Here is a 19,148-nt window from a genome sequence, read left to right as displayed (position 1 = left end):
CTCTTGTTCATGGGGTCATGAAGAGTTGGACACAACTAAATGACTAAGCAATAAGAACAACACATTCAAAGCAACATAATTAACAGAAACTGAAATAATGTCTTAAAGGTTTCAAAATAAAAGATTACAGAGGAGGTCAACTACAGAATGCACATTTAACACAGCAAAGTTAACAAAAAAAAAAATCTTAAACATTCCAAAAGACAACGTTACTAAAAGAAGTCAACTATAAAATGCACATTTAAGACAGCACTGTTAACAAGAGCACAAAACATTAGAATAGGCATAGTACATACCTGCTGCTGCTGTTGCCAGTCCTGCCAATGGTGGTTCATGGTGGGTGGCAGCTGTGGAAGCTCAGGCTCAATGATCTGCAGCTGCACTAAGAGACAGACAGAATTCCATATAGCTATCAAAATTAATATAGGGCTGCCATACATTTGGATTTTCCCAGACATTACCGGGATTTCAAAGGTGGAATTGAAAACTTTTGGGGTTTTTTGCAAAACAAACAAAGCAAAAAAGCTCAACATTAACGAGCCCATTCTCCTTGAAATTGAATAGAGAATTTGCTGAGGTCCATTATCATTGGTGTGGCTTCAATTTTGGCTTTCCACTCCAAGTCCTCTGAAACACATAGAAAGCTTGTGGAGGAGGCGAAGGTTTCTCTTTTTTGTGCTGGGGTATGGAAAAGGTGAGGAGGAGTAGGGAGACTTCTGTGGCTCTTTTATTCTCCATAGCCCAGCACAAGCTAGACCCTCTAGCATGTGCAGAGAGGTAATGCCTTACTCTCACCTATGCTGAGATTTTGGATGAGAACACTATGAGAGGCTTCTTGTAATTTTTTTTTACCTTCTTTAAGCTGCAGGGTGAGAAAGCAAGGCCCTGGCAGTGCCTCTCACTAAATGGTTGAGGAACTGGTGGAGATACACTGGTTGATCCCTAGTGGACACATACACACAGCCGGCAGGCTTGTTTTTAAGGCAACTTAAACCACAGTGACATATCAAAATACTTCTGAAATTTTATATGCATTTATTTGATTCTCTCTGTCTCTAAGCTATCAGCCTGGGAGCTCAATATAAATCCTAGTGACCACAACTGCCCTCTCCTTGGTTTGTGCATAGCAACTTTCTGTTGTGCAGTCTATCAGCTAGACAGCTTCTGCACAGCTTCCTTCTCCCCTCCTGTAACCCTATATATTGGCAGAGCCTCTGCACTCTTGTGCTCCTCAAGTTGCTTGTTCCCATTTGCCCTATTTGGCAGATTCTGAAGAGTAAGCAGGTGAGGTGCATGATGGGGTTAAAGAACCCTTTTGCCAGTGTGTTTCCTTGCTCCCAGTACGTTTCTGAGCACAATTCAAAGTGTTGGTGCTCACCTTTAAAGCCCTAAACTGCTTTCGCCCTGTATACCTGAAGGTGCGTCTCCACCCCCTTCATTCAGCCTGGACACTGAGGTCCAGTGCCAAGGGCCTTCTGGCAGTTCTCTCGCTGCGAAAAGTAGGGCCTTCTTGGCATTGGCACCCGCCCTGTGGAATGCCCTCCCATCAGATGTCAAGGCGATGAGTAGCACTATAACCTTTAGAAGACCTCTAAAAGCAGCCCTGTATAGGGAAGCCTTTTAATGTGTTATGTTTCATTAAGTTTTTATATATGTTGGAAGCAACCCAGAGTGGTTGGGGCAACCGAGTCAGATGGGTGGGGTATACATAATAAAATTATCATCATCATCACCATCATCAATCACAGAAGTGGGTTTTATCGGCAAAGCCAATGTTGTTTGATACTTCAGTCGTTGCTCCATTCAAAATATTGCTTCTGCTGACTGCCAGGTGCTGGCCAACATGAGCTGCCTTCTTTCTGTCATTTAAACACTTTCAGGAGCTTCAAAACTAAGCAATCTGCTTATTCTGTTCTTTAAATTATTATTGTTTAAGTGCCTACAATCTGAAATCCTGTAATATGAGCCCCTCTCCATAATTGAAAATCCTCAAACCTTGTTTGTAGGAGATTTTTTTGTTTTAATCGCTACTTAGAGGCAGTCAAAGAACCTTTTAAAGAAAGGAACATTACTTTTCCTAAAGTACAGTTTTCAATTCGTACATCAATTCTTAAGAACTTTTCAGTTTCTGAGAGCCTTTTCTGAGCAGTGCATTGTGGTAATTAAATGGTTCTTAGTCGCTTTATTTCTCCACCAGTCTTGTTGAAGTGACAGTAAAACCACTATTGCCTCTTATAACAGGCCTTTCCATTGAGAACTTTCAAAACATTTTAAGGTTCTAAAATACCATTGACGGCTCATCTTCATTGTTCCTAAGAAAGAGGGTTCCAGTTTTGTTAGTAAAGTATGTTGGTAATGATTTCACTTACACCATTGACTTCAGGCATTTCTCAAAGCTCAAACGTCTGTGATTTACAAACCTGCAGAGTTCACCTTGCTGTTTTCCATTAGTGAGTTACCTGATTTTTGAGGGGATAAACTCATCCAGGGAATATTAGGTGGGAGGTTGTTGAGTAGCAAATCACAGGACCAGTCATGAATCCATCTACTGCATTCAAGTACCACTTCCTTTCCTCCTCACTCTCTAGCAAAATCAAAGAAAACATTGCAGCCTTCTCAGGTGGCATAAAAGATATGCTTTGGCCCCCAAAGAATATCATTAAAATTGTTGTCACAGATTATTTCAGGGTGGGGTTACAAGTCGAAGGATCTGGGGGTTTGGCTTTTTTAAGTTTTCCCCAATTTCAGTTAATTGGTTTACAGGGGTCTTAGGCTCCAGAAATTGAGCTACTGGGATTTAGCACTTTTATCAGTTCTTGCAAGAAAGGAAAAAGTAGAGGTGGCATTATTCTAGGGGTGGTTAGTAGTTTAAGTGTAGATATGCAGGTAACTGAATCCAATTCATCTTGCTTTATCCACCTGAAAAGACATAGGGAATCTGAATCAATTTGCATAAATATGTATGTCCTGCCTAGAGACTCTATAAAGATCATAATTTCAGTATACAATATGGGGCTCCCTAGAGCAGGGGTAGGCAACCTAAGGCCCAGGGGACAGATGTTGCCCAAACACCTTCTCAGTCTGGCCTGCGTACAGTCCAGGAATCAGCATGTTTTTACATGAGTAGAATTTGTCCTTTTACAGTGGTGTCTCGCAAGACGAAATTAATTCGTTCCGCGAGTTTTGTCATCTTGCGATTTTTTTCGTCTTGCGAAGCACGGTGTCGGGAAAGTTTTGGAAAAGCTTCAAAAATCACCAAAGTCTTTAAAAACCTCCAAAAAGGCTACCACACCGCGTTCTATGAGTTGCTCCTCGAAGTCAAGTCGCAACTGTATTAATGGTGTTAAGAAAAAGGAAACAAACTTGCAAGACGTTTCCGTCTTGCGAAGCAAGCCCATAGGGAAAATCGTCTTGCGAAGCAGCTCAAAAAACAAAAAAACCTTTCGTCTAGCGAGTTTTTTGTCTTGCGAGGCATTCGTCTTGCGAGGTACCACTGTATTTAAAATGCATCTCTGGATTATTTGTGGGGCCTGCCTGGTGTTTTTACATGAGTGGTATGTGTGCTTTTATTTAAAATGCATCTCTGAGTTATTTGTGGGGCATAGGAATTTGTTCATATTTTCCCCCCAAAATATAGTTCGGCCCACCACATGGTCTGAGGGATGGTGGGCCGGCCCACAGCTGAAAAAGGTTGCTGACCCCTGCCCTAGAATCTCATTTGAAATTGATTAACCAATGCTTCCCAACACCTCTTGATGATTGTGCTGGGAGATTTCAGTGCAGGAATGGATGATGAGTGTGCAATAGCCAGTGAAAGGCTTGGTCTGAATTTAGAGGATATTAATCTGTAGACGAATAAATTCTGCAGGCATTTATTTAAATTAGTTTATAAACTTCAGCTGTTCCTCTGTAATGGTTCCAGGCAGGATAACCGAGCCGGGAAGTTTACATACAATCCCCTTAAAGGGTGGGAGCACCATAAATTATTTTTTTGTGCAATGACAAATGTGCCCGTTATGTAGAGAATTTTGCAGTGTGAGGCCAACCAGCAAGTGATTTACCAGCGTATGACGCTGGCAGGTTTTCAGGGCATTACAAAAGGTCTGGCTTATAAGCTCTCCTGCACGCAGCAAAGGAAGCACAGTTTGAGGTGGACCCTGAATATTCAGCTACAATTAGAGGAATCTACTCAGTGAACAGATGAAATAGGCTGCTAGGAGCAGCAGAGACCTATGATGCTGTCCATGGGAAAGCTTATAAACAGGAACTGAGCATAACAGCACATTCCCAGCTTTTGGCCTGAAACCTTTGAGGGCTGCTGTCAGTTAGAGTAAACGATAGCGGTCTGTGCAATCTTCACATTTCCCCCTACTTCCTTTCAGTATCAGTTTTAAATTGCTTCCATTGCCTGTGTTTCACAAATCATACGTTTGGGAGTTTTTTTTACACACTAAACAATCTCTGGCATAAGTCTGCTCTGCCATGAATAAATTAGACCAATTAACTCAAGTGCCCCTTTCTCTTCTGAAGATAAATTCTTACTACTGAAGTTTTATTATGTGTTCATCTTTTTTTTTCTAACAGTGGGAGTTGCTAACGCTTAAAACTGCATGCCAAAAATACTCTTAGATTTTATTGGTATCATTAGCTGCAGCCAATAAGTGAAACTAAACTTTAAGATTGTTCCTTAAAGATTTCAACATTTTTTTAAGAAAAGGAAAACTTTACGCTTAGCCATTTTTATATTAGACTTTCATTGTACATTCTTATTACAAAGCTGTTAGTACAGTGCTTTTTAATGACTCTCTTGACTACCGTAATGGGCATGAAATAGCAATGTCAAATATACTTGAATCATCGCAAGCTTTTTTGTCTGCTGCTATGCTTTCTTAAAAATCTCCAAGCTCATTTATAACTGGTACATAAAATGAAAGTTCCACGGCAAGTAAATGGGCAGGTCAGCTAGTATCAGTTTGGTAATGGGTGTATTACGAAGAACTGAAGCCACTGTGTTGCAATTGTTAGATCATTTTGGACTGTGATAGGAGAGAATAGGAATTCTGTGTGCTGTGCAAGCCTATCATGTCTACTCAGAAGTAAGCTTCATTGACTTCAGTGAAGCTTACTCCAAGATTTTAATTCTATTTTAATTGTATTCCATAGGCTTTCATTTTTAGTTGGAAAGTGAGGTTGTCTTGTATTTTCCCGCCTTTAAGCAGGTAGCAACTTTATCGGAGGATGTCCCTGCTGACACTGCCAACACTGAACCGGGAGAAGCCCAGTTTCCCGCTGACAGCATGTCTGAAGATGTAGAGTCTGCGGCCCAAGGAAATGATAAACAAGATGCACTGGCCATTAAAATTTCCAATGATGGCAAACTGATAAAAGGTATGCCTGTAGGTGTGGGAACCAGAGACACCCCCCCCGACACCCCTTGTGTGTGTGTGTGTAATAAATACAGTGGTGCCCCGCAAGACGAATGCCTCGCAAGACGGAAAACCCGCTAGACGAAAGGGTTTTCTGTTTTGGAGGTGCTTCGCAAAACGAATTTCCTATGGGCTTGCTTCGCAAGACGAAAATGTATTGCAAGTTCCTGCAGGTTTTTTTCCCTCCCCCCCCTTTTTCCCCAAACCGCTAAGCCGCTTATCAGCTGATCCGCTAAGCCGCTTATCAGCTGATCCGCTAAGCCGCTTAACAGCTGATCCGCTAAGCCGCTTATCAGCTGATCCGCTAAGCCGCTTATCAGCTGATCCGCTAAGCCGCTTATCTGCTAAGCCGCTAATAGCGCTAAGCCGCTAATGGGCTTGCTTCGCAAGACGAAAAAACCGCAAGATGAAGAGACTCGCGGAACTGATTCTTTTCGTCTTGCGAGGCACCACTGTAAATACATCCATAAGTAGCATTAAAGAATGTTTCACTCATCTGAAGGGTGGAGGGGGAACTCTGAACTGAGTAATGGATCCCAATTTATGTCTTGATGTTCTCTCAATATCATACAACTTAATACAACATACCTGCTTGAAAGATCTCTCGTCTTTCATTCAAGGCTGATAGAGAGCAGCCTTCCTCAGCCTGGTGCAGTGCTAGCAGGGTTTGATGGGAGTTGTGGTCCAAAACATAGGTAGGGCACCAGATTGGGGAAGGGTGATACAGAAGCTTGGGTGGATTAGTTCAGTTCTTTATCGAAGCCATTCCAGAGAACGATTTCCCCAAGTGCAGCGTGACTGCTTGAGAATTGGCTGTAGTGTAGCTGCTTAGCGGAGGCTCTTAGCTCAGCTGCTGATGGAACAGAAGGTCCCAAGTTCAGTCCTTGTAAAGAGTTGTGTAGCGAGGCTGGGAAATTATTGGTTTCTTTCTGCCTGGAACGCAAGAGAACTTCTGTTAAGTCTTGGGGGGTGGGGGTGGGCGATGGCCTGACCTGGTTCAATGAAGCATCAAATATTCATGCGACCAGTGGTTAGATTGCAGCACCACAGAGCTGGAAACTCTATTTTGATAAGTAGCAGAACGCTTGCCAGATGAAACTCCTGTATTCTTTGTTCCAATAAAATCAAACCTTTGAATTTCAGGAGCTTTTCGCAGCAGGCAGCAGTTAAACTGAAAGAAATTTGTGTAGGCAATCCCTTGCACGTGTTTAATTTAGAGGAAGCTGCTGCCAGACCATAGCTGTGTAAAATGGTTTGGCTTCTTTTTTCGTGGTGGGGGGGAGGGGATCATAGTGATGGAGGAGTCGTTCATCAGTTTTCATTTCCGGTATAGAGGGTGGGAACAAATGTTCCAATACGACAAGAGTTTCTGCCAGTTGCGAGGCAAGCTGTGAAATGCTGTAGATAGGAGGAAATGCATAGGCTTCGCCTTTCTTTCTGCTGTGCTGCAATGCAATTAATTCCTCAGAGTAATTATTTTTTTGTAGGCTGGTATTAAATGAAATCTTCCAAGTACCATTGGGTGAGCTAGCAAATCCTCTTGATGTCAGATTTAGTGGGGGAAAGGTGAAAAAGTATTTTGGTTTTTTAAAGTTGCAAGTGGGTTAGGCTAATTAAGAGGTCAGGTTTGAAAATAGCCTTTTGAAAAGATAATAAACCACAAAGGGCCAAAAATTGAATTACATGGTTTGTAGCATTAGCGGGGGCAGGGGGAGTTCAACCGATGGATCCAGGTTTGAGGATTAGGAATGTATGAAGTTGCCATATACCAGGTTAAACTATTTGCCTAATTAGCCTGATATCTTCTATTCAGACTGGGAATGGCTCTCCAGGGTCCCCAGCAGTAGAATGTTATTTCTACCATTTGCTACCTGACATATTGTTAACTAGAGAGCCAAGGAGTGAACCTGGGACGTTGTACATGCAATTGAGGTGCTGTTATCACTGATGTATATGCCCTCTCCGAATCAGTAATGGTAGAGGTTGTATAAAGCGGAAGTTACGTGTGGCTAGATCTCTTTAGACTATCAAAGACGAATCTAGAAAACCTGGTTTCATATTCTGGGTCAGCTTACCGCCTTTATACCTTGTTTTCCTTTGAAAAAGCTCAAGTACCTTAAGTACGGTTCCCAGGGAGTCTCCCATCCAAGCAGTTTGATGGGCCAGAATTGCTTAAGCTTCAGCAGCAGAACGGCATTACAGGCATTCACGGCCAGTTTATCTCTCTGTCAGCTCCATTTTACCAATTGCCTGAGAATCGTTACCAAGACTGAACAAGGGAAAGCTTTTTAAGCAGTTGCCCGTTAGGACTGCTATATAAATGAGTGATAGAGCTAGCCCTAGCGGCCTCCACGGTTAAGGCTTCTATAAAGTTTCCATTCTAAATGCTTTGTGTCCGTTCATAATTCTTTTTCCAAAACACAAAGGCAGGCTGCCTATATTTGGCTAGGGCTCAGAGCACAAATGCTTATAAGGAAAGCTCCAGCTGCTTGCATGCATGCAAGGAGGGGCGGGTGACATTATCTTTAAAAAGCGAGCATCGTTCTACCCCTGCCTTCTAAAAGGCTTTTGTAGTAGTTCCAAATCTTCAGATCAGAATTTACCCTTTAACCATAAGGGTAAGGTAATGATTCCCCTCACTACCACCAACTTAAGGGGATCATTTGTTTTTCCACTGTTTTTACAGGACCATTTAAATGTGGTGGAGAGAGATGTATTGGTGCTGGTTTACATGCCGGCTCTTCCATCCTGTTCAGCAGGATGATTTTCAGCCTCAAAAGAAGGTGCTTTACAGAACATTCAGTCAGCAGAGGGGGAGGAAAGGAGCAAGAAGTCGGGGCACTGCAAATTATTTCTTTGCTTTTCTCCAGAGACAAGAGTGAACTAAAACCAAGTTCCTAGCCTGTAATCCTTCCCCCACCCTTCTTAACAGTGGTTTTGATTGTTAAGACAACTATAGAAGTAAATAGCAGACTATTAGTTTCAATATTTGTTTGGTTTAATATTTGCGATCCTCTTTTAAGCCATAAAGATCCTCAAAGTGACAAACAATGAGATAAAACCGTAATACTGTATTGTTTTTAACACTTGATTGGAAGCCGCCCAGAGTGGCTGGGGAAGCTCAGCCAGATGGGCGGGGTATAAATATATTATTATTATTATTATTATTATTATTATTATTATTATTATTATTATTATTATTATTATTACATAAGCAACGATGAGCAGCCTCTGTTAGAAAGCTACACCAGCTGCACAATGTAGCACAGATGGGACCCAGGGCAACATGTTGCAGTGTAGAATGCTCCTGTTCAGGTTTCAAGCCTGCCAGTTGTGCCTGCTTTCTGGATACTCTATTCTGCCCCACCCCACCAATAACATTCTGTACCACTGAGCAAAACCAGTTTTCATTGAGCCTCTTGGGGGGGGGGGTTCAATTGAGAAGGTTAGCTAAGTATTTGTTGTTCTCTGCACATCTTGGGAGTTGTCTCTAGCCTACTGCTGCTTCCCCTCTTCTGCACAGGTGCAACTGTTTTCATTGCATAGATTGCCTAGTCAACAATATCTCACTAGTTGTCACTTCCTTTTTAATAGCATCCTTTGCACCAATAAGCTTTGCAATCAGGGCCAAAGAAAATGACATGCTCCCCTTGGAGAAAAACCGTGTGAAACTTGATGATGACAGCGACGAGGAGGGGGAAGAAGGCAAGGAAGGCCATGAGAATGCCAGTAGCACCTCAAACAGCCACTCAGCATTTGCCATGTCCAGTGGGGCTGCTGAAGAGAAGAAGCCTCAGCTGACACAGGAGGAGCTGGAAGCCAAACAAGGTAAATGCATCAGCACTGTGGAGAGGAGAGGAAATGCTTGGAGCTTGTAAATGTGTACTGCTGGCAGACTTCTTGTTTTGAGAGCGGGCTTAAAGGGAAGGAAATGGATAGTAAACAGAAAAAAAACCAGGGAGTTGCTACTTTTTGTTATGTCTTATAGTTATGATTTGGTTTTTTTAAAAATCTTGAATTCCGGAACTCTTTTGTAAACTACAGTGGCCTATGGTTGATACAAATAAATTGCTGATGTTCTGAGGTGAATAAAATTATCCACAGTATACCAACTAAATGTAATCATTGAAATGTTGTATTTCATGCTCAGGGGCTTGTCAGCAGTGGTGTACAAAGGCCCCAGGACCGCTGTGAATTGGCCACAGCGTGCACTGCAAGCTTTGAGCTGAGTTGGACCATAATGGCTTCTCATTCATTTTTTTTTTCTTTACTAAAAATGGATTGTGTTTCAGAGATGCTGATTGTCAAAGTAGCTGTAGTCTTAGTCATGCATCTAGTGTGTGGTGCTAGGGAAGCACATTTAAGAATTGGTCTGTAAACTCCCACTCAACTATTTTATATGTGTTGTAATGTTCTTATAATTAAACAAATTGAGTTTTAATTGCTCCTTCAGGTCTGGAATAGTAGCTGTCACAAAATGCATTACCACCATCACTTTGGCAGCATAACGTCAGAGACTCTCTATTACTATAGCCATCGGTACACAACTTAAAAATGCAGACTTCATATTTCTTCAAAGTCTTGAAATATTCTGAGGCAGTGCTTAGTGCGTTTTAAATTTTGGAGGACTCATCTGTAAGGCCAGGGATGTACTGCATCCTAGGCTGATATGAAATACAATGGAGTTGTGGGTGCACAGACTCAGATTAGTGTATTATTCTCCTGGCTAGGTGCTATTCCTTCAGCAACTAGGTCAGGTGGCTGGGTTCTCCCTGCAAGTGCTCAGTGCTTCATTTAAGAATGTTAGGAACTTCTGACCTTGTGAGTTAAACTGGCAGCTGTGAACATTGCACACTCAGGCCTCAGAGTATAAAGCCTCTACTTGGCCAAACCTGGCAAAACTACAAAGACCCTAGCCATCTGGTCAGCAGGGTAGCACATCCTGTTTACATGCTGAAAATTCTAGCTCATGCCACTTAATTTAGAGACCCTGAATTGGCGAGTATATTTCCTGGTGCAGCCATCTATGGCCTTGCCCTTGTGCTTTGTACTCCAACGCTATTTGCTTTAATGCTTCATAGAAGAAGAACATAATCATGTAATGGCTCAAGCAGTATACTCTGGTATGCTTACATTTTGTCTTTTCTGAATCTACATGCCACATAAATGGCGGGACTGAGCTATGTGGAGGAGATGCTCAACTTGTGGGCAAATAAATTGTTGATGAGGGCAGTGTCCTTGGCCTTCTGCTATAGAGACCTGGGTCTTCTCTGCCCACTTTTCAGCAATCAGCAGCATGTGAATTTTCATCCTGGGTCTAATGGGTCATTATTGATAATTCATTCAATAGAGCTCTTTCAAGGGCAGGGGTTGGAATCTAGCCATTCCAGGATTACTGGAAATGAATTTGACTTAAAGGAAGTAAATCCTTGAAAAATGAGGCAATATACGTCATATTGAAACTTTAAAAATAAGGGCACATTGCAGTCTTACTGTGAAAGCCTTTTATTTGATCCTGATGCTGCTGGTGAGAGTTTGTCCATAGCAGGTACTGGATGCAGCTGAATGAAAGATTCATATGTGAAGGTATTTTTAGCTTAGGAAAAAAAGGAGAGGGAGATATGAGAGAGGTGTATTTAAAAAGCAAAGCAAAACTTTGCAGTGTATGAGGCAGTGGCTAAGGAGAAGTTTTTGTCATCCAGTGAAACTGAAGATGAGGAGTTTCAGAACAGGCAAAAGAAAGTACTTCTTCACACAACACTAACTTAAACTGGAATTTACTGCCACAGGATGGTACGAAGTTGGGTAGCGTTAAAACAGAATTAGACAGATTCATGGAGGCTGTGATGGCTTTGTACTATCTCCAGTACTGGAGGCAGTATATCTTTGAATACCAATCACTGTGTTTCTCCACAGAATTGCTGTTGTGCTCATGTCCTACTTGCACGCTTCCCATTAACGTGGTTGGAGAACACAATTCTGAACTGAAGGGGCTGACATAATGTCATCATGCTTTGCGACCTGGGAAACAAGCACATTATAGATGGTGTTTTGGCTAAAAAGCCCTGGGGTGCTTCTGGTCCTGTTGTTGCTCATCATGGATGCTTAAGATTGCATTGGCAGCAGCCAGAGGTGTCTATATCAAGTTTTGTCAGATTACAATGCTTGACCCCTTTGAAATTTCTTCACCTTTTAATTTCTTTCCTGTAACCTTGTGTTGCATAATATTTTTGTGTGTATAGCACATACAGAAAGAAACAAGCCCCTGCCAAACAAAGCTTGCATTATATTAATTCTCTGTTTTAGCATAGACTGTTGTTTTTTTAAAAAACAAACAAACAAAATTCTTATAAAGTTCTGGCTGTTAAATTTTGTTACCTTCTCCAGACTTTGACATTTGATTTATTAGAAATCAAATAATGGAAGCAGCTGGGGAAAAGGGCATTTGTTTCCTCATTTTCAGTAATTTTCTGAAAACCTTATGTTGAATTGGATTATACTTTTAATTTGCATCTGTGCATCTTAATTCAGTAAAATATAAAAGTTTAATTTGATGAAGAATTCATAATGTCGCCGCAGAGAATATGTTGCCTTTCAGATCTTATAAATAGGCATCTAACTGAGATGCAAAGATATGCTTTTTAATAAAAAAAAATTAAGTCACTTCCAAATAGAATTATTTATTAAAAATTCTCCTACAGGAAGTATCTTTTGGAGTGTCAGGTTCTATAGTTAACTATGAATTCATTATTTCATGTCTGCAGGTAAAAAAACAACTGCTAAACATCAAATTAAAGGAGGAATGTTTCTCATTCTGAAAATGGATCTATAATATATTTAAAAATATTTGCTAATCTTTTGTAAAAACTCTTTATAACATTCTTGAAAGAGAACTAACAGTCAGGAAAGCTGTATGTTTAGTTTTCAAGGTTAAATGGTAGGTCTTCGTGAAAAAAGAACTATTTAGTGGTTTCTTTTTTATATATAATGCTCATATTAAATACATTTTAAATATGTATATAAATCCCAAAAGGTGTGAGCATTTGCCCAAACTTGAAATGAGAAAATTGAAACAGACATAATATACTTCTGATTAGTCACAGCTGAGCATTAGAGAATCAAAAGTGTGAAATGCTGAAAAATGTGATATTTGGAACTTTAATGATGAGCTTGAAGGAATTTAGCTGCTTAGAAATGTTGATGGTGGTGCCACAGAATTAGAAATATTTTACTGCTCTTGCGTTGGGTTCTTGTGTAAAAATGTGCTTCTTGCTTTTAAAGTAATGCTAGGATGTAGGGTAATAGCTCTGTTCCCAGTGCATTTCTGAAAACACTTCCCTTACTCCTTGTTCAGTTTTATTTGCTGGGGCGTTAATGATTGTTCCTCTGTGAAAATGTGTACACGTGAGCTGTTAATCCATGGAACATGTTAAAGTTTACTCTACTGAAGACATCATTATTCTGTAACTGCACATCCTAGGCATATCTGTTCAGTCCCATTCAATTCATTGGAGCTTACTCCCATGTAAATTAGTGTAAAAGAGCAATCCCATTAATCCATAGTAGCATGATCCACAATCCAAGAAACATATAATCCACAAATCAATTAAGCTATTTCATTCAGCTAATAGTGGGATTTAAGGCATTAGAAGTTCAAGTTCATTGGCATGTGGTTTGAATTTGACCAATTACAGTGGTACCTCGCAAGACGAATGCCTCGCAAGACAAAAAAACTTGCAAGACGAAAGGGTTTTTGGTTTTTTGAGTTCCCTATGGGCTTGCTTCGCAAGACGGAAACGTCTTGCAAGTTTGTTTCCTTTTTCTTAACACCGTTAATACAGTTGCAACTCATCTTCGAGGAGCAACTCATAGAACGCAGTGTGGTAGCCTTTTTTGAGGTTTTTAAAGACTTTGGTGATTTTTGAAGCTTTTCCAAAACTTTTCCGACACCGTGCTTCACAAGACGAAAAAAATTGCAAGACGACAAAACTCGTGGAACGAATTAATTTCGTCTTGCGAGGCACCACTGTACCTCTTTACAGCTTGGGATTCACCGCCCACAGTTCCATGTATTCCATTGTTCAAGTGGCTAAATTACAACATTGTCCCTCCCACTGTAATCTCTTGTCCATCAGTAATTCTGAACATCTTGTTCCAGTTACTCATATTTTCAGTTTTGGGTATTCCCAACCCCTAACCTCCACCGCTTCAAAATTGCTGAGGCTCTTAATGGATCACTTAATGATTTTTCTACCTTTCCTTTATCAATTATAACAATATATGCTAAAACTTAGTCACCACTGCAGACCACCTGAATGAAGCTGATGGAGTACACTTTGGGAACTACTCCTATAGAGACTTCTCTTTGCTGGATTTGGAAATAGACCCGGGGGCGGGGGAGAGTTTGCTATTCTCTTGTCCTCCTCATGTCAGCAAGCATTTGGCATAGTCACAAATTACATTAAGCACATTTAAAAGTAGCCAAGATAAGAGTTTAATGAAAAGCACAACAGACAGAGCAGAAGCAGGGGTAAACAGTGCAGGTATAAACCAGGGATGTAATGATTCCTGGGGGATGGTAACAGCAGACACATGCACAAAATGTGGGAGATGTCTTAATTCAGTTAAAGGATTTTGGAGCTGATAATTTTATCCATGGGCACCTTCAATGCAGAGATGATCCTGAAAAAGAAATGAAAATGGTTGGGGGACGCAAAAGGCTACCATTTCCACAAGGAATTCTATAACCTAACTTGTGGCAAGTCTCCAGGTGCACTTACATGCTGCTGCTCTTTCTCATAATTCTGAAATGCCAGTGGTGATGTATTGAAGCTGTTGCAGCCATATGGTCTGTACGATACTCAAGAGTGAAGAATTTAGGTGCCTCTGTATACACTGAGGAATTACAGAATACTATTGCATAACGCAAGAGATAGGTTCCGTCAGTGCTTTGAGAAATCTGTGCTCTGAAATGATAGGTTTCCAGGCTAATTCATCAGGTACATTTCTAGAACCATGTGGCTTATGCATACACACTGCAAACTCTGTGTGGAGAGCCCCCTCCACATTCCTGTCCAACCATCTTGATTAGTTAGTCGGGGAGAGTCAGTGGGCATGAAATTATATACAAGTTGATCTCAAATTAAGGGCCAAAAGCCCAAGTAAAGAAAAAAGTTGTTTCTGGCTACCTAAAAATATATAAAGATGGCACCAGTTGTGCCTCCCTGGTGAGTGCATTCCACAAGCATAGTGCCACCACTGAAATGGCCTGAGCTGCATACTGCTCTGTCAGTCAAAACCAGCACCTCAAATTAGCCCCGAAACTAGTTGGGCCAGAAATGGTGTTGTATTTTCAGATTGCCTTGCCCCTGTCAACAGTCTAGCTGCCAAATTGTGCTTCAGCTGTACTTTTTGAACTGTTTTAAAAGGCAACCTAACCTATAACACATTGCAGGAATTCAACCTAGTGGTTACCAGGGCATAGACAGTGGAGGTTAGGCTGTCCCTGTCCAGAAGGGTGCACTATGTATTGGCTGCTTCTGAGGGAGTGTGACCCCATCCAGAGCAAATCACGTCCAGTCTTATCTATTCATAAGCATGAATGCACCCCACAAAATTTTGCAGCATGCACCTTTATCCAAAAGGATTTCTCAGGCTGTTAACTTTTTCTTCTTCTTACTTAAATCATGTTACTCTCTATATGTTTCACTCCACTGGCTTCCTCTATTGTTTTGTATTAAGTTTCAATTTCTTCCTTTTAACCTTTAAGTCTCGCCATGGTCTTGTGCCTTCTTATCTATCTATGTTGCATGCTCCCTGTTCCCCATCTCAGTCTCTCCATTCATCAGACACTAATTTAAGGCCTGTAGTTCAGTTCTTTACATTTGAAAAGCCATTCTCTGGTATCTACATAGAACTGGGAAGAATCCCTGTCTGAAACCCTGAATAGTTGTTGCTTGTCTTATAGACATTTCTGAGTTAGGTGAGCCAGTGGTCCTGACATTCCTATTAAACCACCTCTCCTGTTCTGTTGTTCATTTCTGTGACTTCTCTCTCTTGGTGAACTGAACTCTCAGTTTCTGTTGCACTCTATTACAAACCTCATCTTTTTTTCCTTTCTTCCTAGTCCAGTGTTCATAATCTTACATTGTTTTGTCTTTTAATCTCTCCCAACCGAATGGTTTCTCCCCTCTGCTTTCATTTTGTACAGCTTCTACTGCATTTTAAGTCATATATATATCCCAAGGTGCTTTTTAGGAGCTACATAGATGTGCATTTTCTAGACTCAAGGGTGCAGCTCAGGCTAAAAAACTGTTGACCTCCTAATGTGATAAGCAAGTTACCTCCTTGTAAACTCTCCACATTCTGTATCCCTTTTTTCCCCTAGCAAAGCAGAAACTAGAGGACAGATTAGCGGCGGCGGCAAGGGAAAAGCTAGCCCAAGCCTCCAAGGAATCAAAAGAAAAGCAGCTTCAGGCGGAACGAAAAAGAAAAGCTGCACTGTTCTTGCAGAACCTGAAGAATCCCCTGGCAGATGCAGAGGTTGAGAAAATGGAGGAGCATGCCTTCAATATAGAGGTGAGCAAAGCAAAGGTGTTTTTAACCATAGTAGCATATACTGCAAAAAACTTTGCTTGGGGCAGGGTAGGAGAGAGAAGCCAGCATTGCTTGAAATGTAAGTATTTATTAGACTTGAATGAAAGCTTTTTCCAGAGGGAAAATAGATCTGAAATTAATAGCATGTTGGGCTACATCAAAGTTGCTGACATGATATAAAAGAAATATTACATTGGGCCAATACTCTCTGTTTCCAGTGTTCCCCCTTTTTTAAAAAAAGTGATAAGTTTGCTTCCCCATCCTTCACTATACATCCTTTGAAGTTTCAGCAGTGGCACCCCCAGATTCTATGTGTACACCTTTTGCATCTTGTGTTCTGATGTGAATCACACCCATGCTTAATTTCTCATTCTCTTTAACATTTGTAACCCACCCTTCCTCTGTGGAGCTCATTTTGGGGCTATTCTATTTTTTCCTTACAATCATCCTGTAGTTCAACTTCAGCTGGATATTGACTCACCTGAAATCATCCAATGAGCTTCATGACTGAGCAGGGATTTGAACTCTGCTCTCCCTTGTCTAACCACTATGGTGGATGCTCATGTGTCATAAAATAAGGCTAGCTCACGTTAGATCTAGCATTTGAAATTCTGATGTAGTTTTAAAGCACTAAGGAAAAAAATAAGCGCGTCCCCCCCCCCAAAAAAAAACGCTCCCGCAAATAACTAAATGGTACCTGAATAACTTGAGATTTCACATTGTTGTGTAAACTGAATATTTTATGTGAATCTCTCTTTTTAAAAGCTACAAATGTTGTGAGACACCCCCCCCCCCCAATTCCTTCAGGCTTCACTTAAATTCAAGATTCAGAAGTGCTTTTATCAGAATCAAGGCATTTAAGGCAAAATGCAAGCTTTTGCTGGCGTTTCTGGACAAGGATAAGGACACAGTTGGCCGTAGGCAAGTAGTGTGAGAGAGGGGGGCTGTCTGAGAGGCTATGGGGGTGCAGTCACTCTGCCAGTTGCACATCATTTGATTTCAGTGGTGTCTGTGCATTCAGGAGTGATGTAAGCATCTGGCTTTTGTTTTATTAATTACTTTTATCTGCCAAGGTTATTTGTACAGAGTACTCACAAGAGTTCCACTTGGTGCCCACCTTAATGTCTTCTTGGTACTAGGCAAAGGCCTTTTTATTTTCTCAGGCCTTTTAAATCTTTAGATTTAAATCTCTAAACGTTTAATCTTCGCATTATACTGTGGTTTTAGCATGCTTCTACAGCTGTGTGAAATTTAGTGCTTTGACTCTATTAATTGTGTGTGATGTTTCAATCTTGATATATCTGCTTCAAAATGTTTTTTTTTTTTTTTGTATCATTAAAGTGTTTGTTGCTCTAATTTTTGTTGAGTTTTTAAAAATGTATTTAAAAAATAAATTGGTGTGTCACCCAGAGAACTATTGTGTTTGGGTGGCTCTTAAATGAAATAAATAATATTTGAGATAGTGGCAAAGGATGAGCACATAAATGTACTAGGTTGCTAGGAGCAACCTCAGAAGATCCTTGGGAGCTGAAATATCCGATGGGCTGGAGCAGGCCTAGCTGATGAAAGTTGGAAGCATGTGGCAAAAATATTAGCAAAGTCAAATTAAATTAGTAAGAAGATGAAACTGCATATTGCTCAGTCTTTGGAGCAAGTGAATATTGGATGGCTAGCAGCAGCCATCCAAGGGCTTCTGTTTGAAGAAGGAGAAAACAGGAAGGAAGGAAACAGTTTTATAACTAAGATCAATAGGTTGTGGGGAAGAGGAGATTCCTCTGAGTATTCCTCATGGACAGTGTATCTAATTATGCATACATGAAGCTCAGTATCTGACACAGAAGTGAGCATTTTGAGAATATCTTTTTAAAAAAACACGTTGAGGGGAAAATGTAAGGATTTGTGTGGAGGGACACTTACGGGCTCAGATGCAAAGGCCATTACTGTGGTAGGTCAAGTTGTTTTCAAGCTGTATATCACCACTTATGGGGTGGGGAGAGTGTTGACCAGTAAGTGTCAGCATCTTCCACCTGTGACACATGGTCTACGCAATCAAATTATTAATGAAGTGTGGGATCCAGTTCCTTTAGAAGTTGCAAGTGGGGTAAGGTGAGTCAATTCTCCCACGGTCTTCATGCAAATACGTTGCACAACCCTGTTTCCTGATCTGCTTTGACCAGAGATAGCAGAGTTTATACCTGGGGTCCTCCGATGCAAAGCATATTTTGAGCTATGGCCCCTCCTCCTCCTTAAGGTAATGCTTGGAATATTTTCGTGAGGGGCTCTAATAGGGCTGTGGTTCAGAGATAGAGCATCTGCTTTGCATCTAGGTTCAATCCACAGCATCTCCAGGTTGGGCTGGGATAGATTCCCGGTCTCAAGCTCTGCAGGGCCACTGCCAGTCAGTGTAGATAATACTGAACTAGACAGATGGTTGGTCTTACTCAATAAAGATTGAATGGGAATATTTTTTTAAAAAATCTGGGATACTATATTGCTGTTGGTTTTTTAAACTCTAAACACTGTGCATTGTATTGAGCAAGGAAAGACCTTGGGCTTCCAGCGTTGTCCTCCATATCCCTCATAGAAATGCGGCAGGTTGCTGGAGGAGGGAACAGAGCCGACATCCCCTCCCAACAGGCAATTAAAGTTTATTGTTCTTGCTTTTGAGGCTAGTAACGTTTATTTTACTTATTTTACTAGATTTCTTATGCACCCTTCACCACAACGTCCCAGGATGGGTTGCAGCAATAAAGTATGCAACTATAAACAAAACTATCACAACCATAAAACAAATGTAAAACAATAACAAAATTTTAAAATAGCTCAAATACAGATGCAGACTATGGGCTTATTTATAAGCCTGGTTTAAAAGATACAGTGGTACCTCGGGTTAAGTACTTAATTCGTTCCGGAGGTCCATTCTTAACCTGAAACTGTTCTTAACCTGAAGCACCACTTTAGCTAATGGGGCCTCCTGCTGCTGCTGTGCTGCCGGAGCATGATTTCTGTTCTCATCCTGAAGCAAAGTTCTTAACCCGAGGTACTATTTCTGGGTTAGCGGAGTCTGTAACCTGAAGTGTATGTAACCTGAAGCGTATGTAACCCGAGGTACCACTGTATTCTAAA

General features: G+C 41.0%; 1 protein-coding gene across 5 annotated transcripts in view; it reads left to right on the top strand.

Annotated features, from left to right (window-relative positions):
- SFSWAP (splicing factor SWAP) overlaps nt 1-19,148 on the top strand; it is a 98,907-nt gene that overhangs the window by 38,371 nt on the left and 41,388 nt on the right. For 4 of the 5 annotated variants that reach the window (XM_028711143.2, XM_077920473.1, XM_028711145.2 and 1 more), the window contains 3 exons: nt 5,217-5,388; nt 9,021-9,254; nt 15,814-16,004. In XM_028711143.2, coding sequence (XP_028566976.2) covers nt 5,217-5,388; nt 9,021-9,254; nt 15,814-16,004 — 597 coding nt within the window. The remainder of the gene's footprint in view (nt 1-5,216; nt 5,389-9,020; nt 9,255-15,813; nt 16,005-19,148) is intronic. The other variant, XM_028711144.2, reaches the window with a different exon arrangement.

This window comes from Podarcis muralis, chromosome 16 (assembly GCF_964188315.1).
Source record: "Podarcis muralis chromosome 16, rPodMur119.hap1.1, whole genome shotgun sequence".
Classification (NCBI taxonomy): Eukaryota; Metazoa; Chordata; class Lepidosauria; order Squamata; family Lacertidae; genus Podarcis; species Podarcis muralis.
The sequence above is the reverse complement of the archived record's forward strand: the minus strand, read 5'-3'. Positions and strand labels throughout refer to the sequence as shown.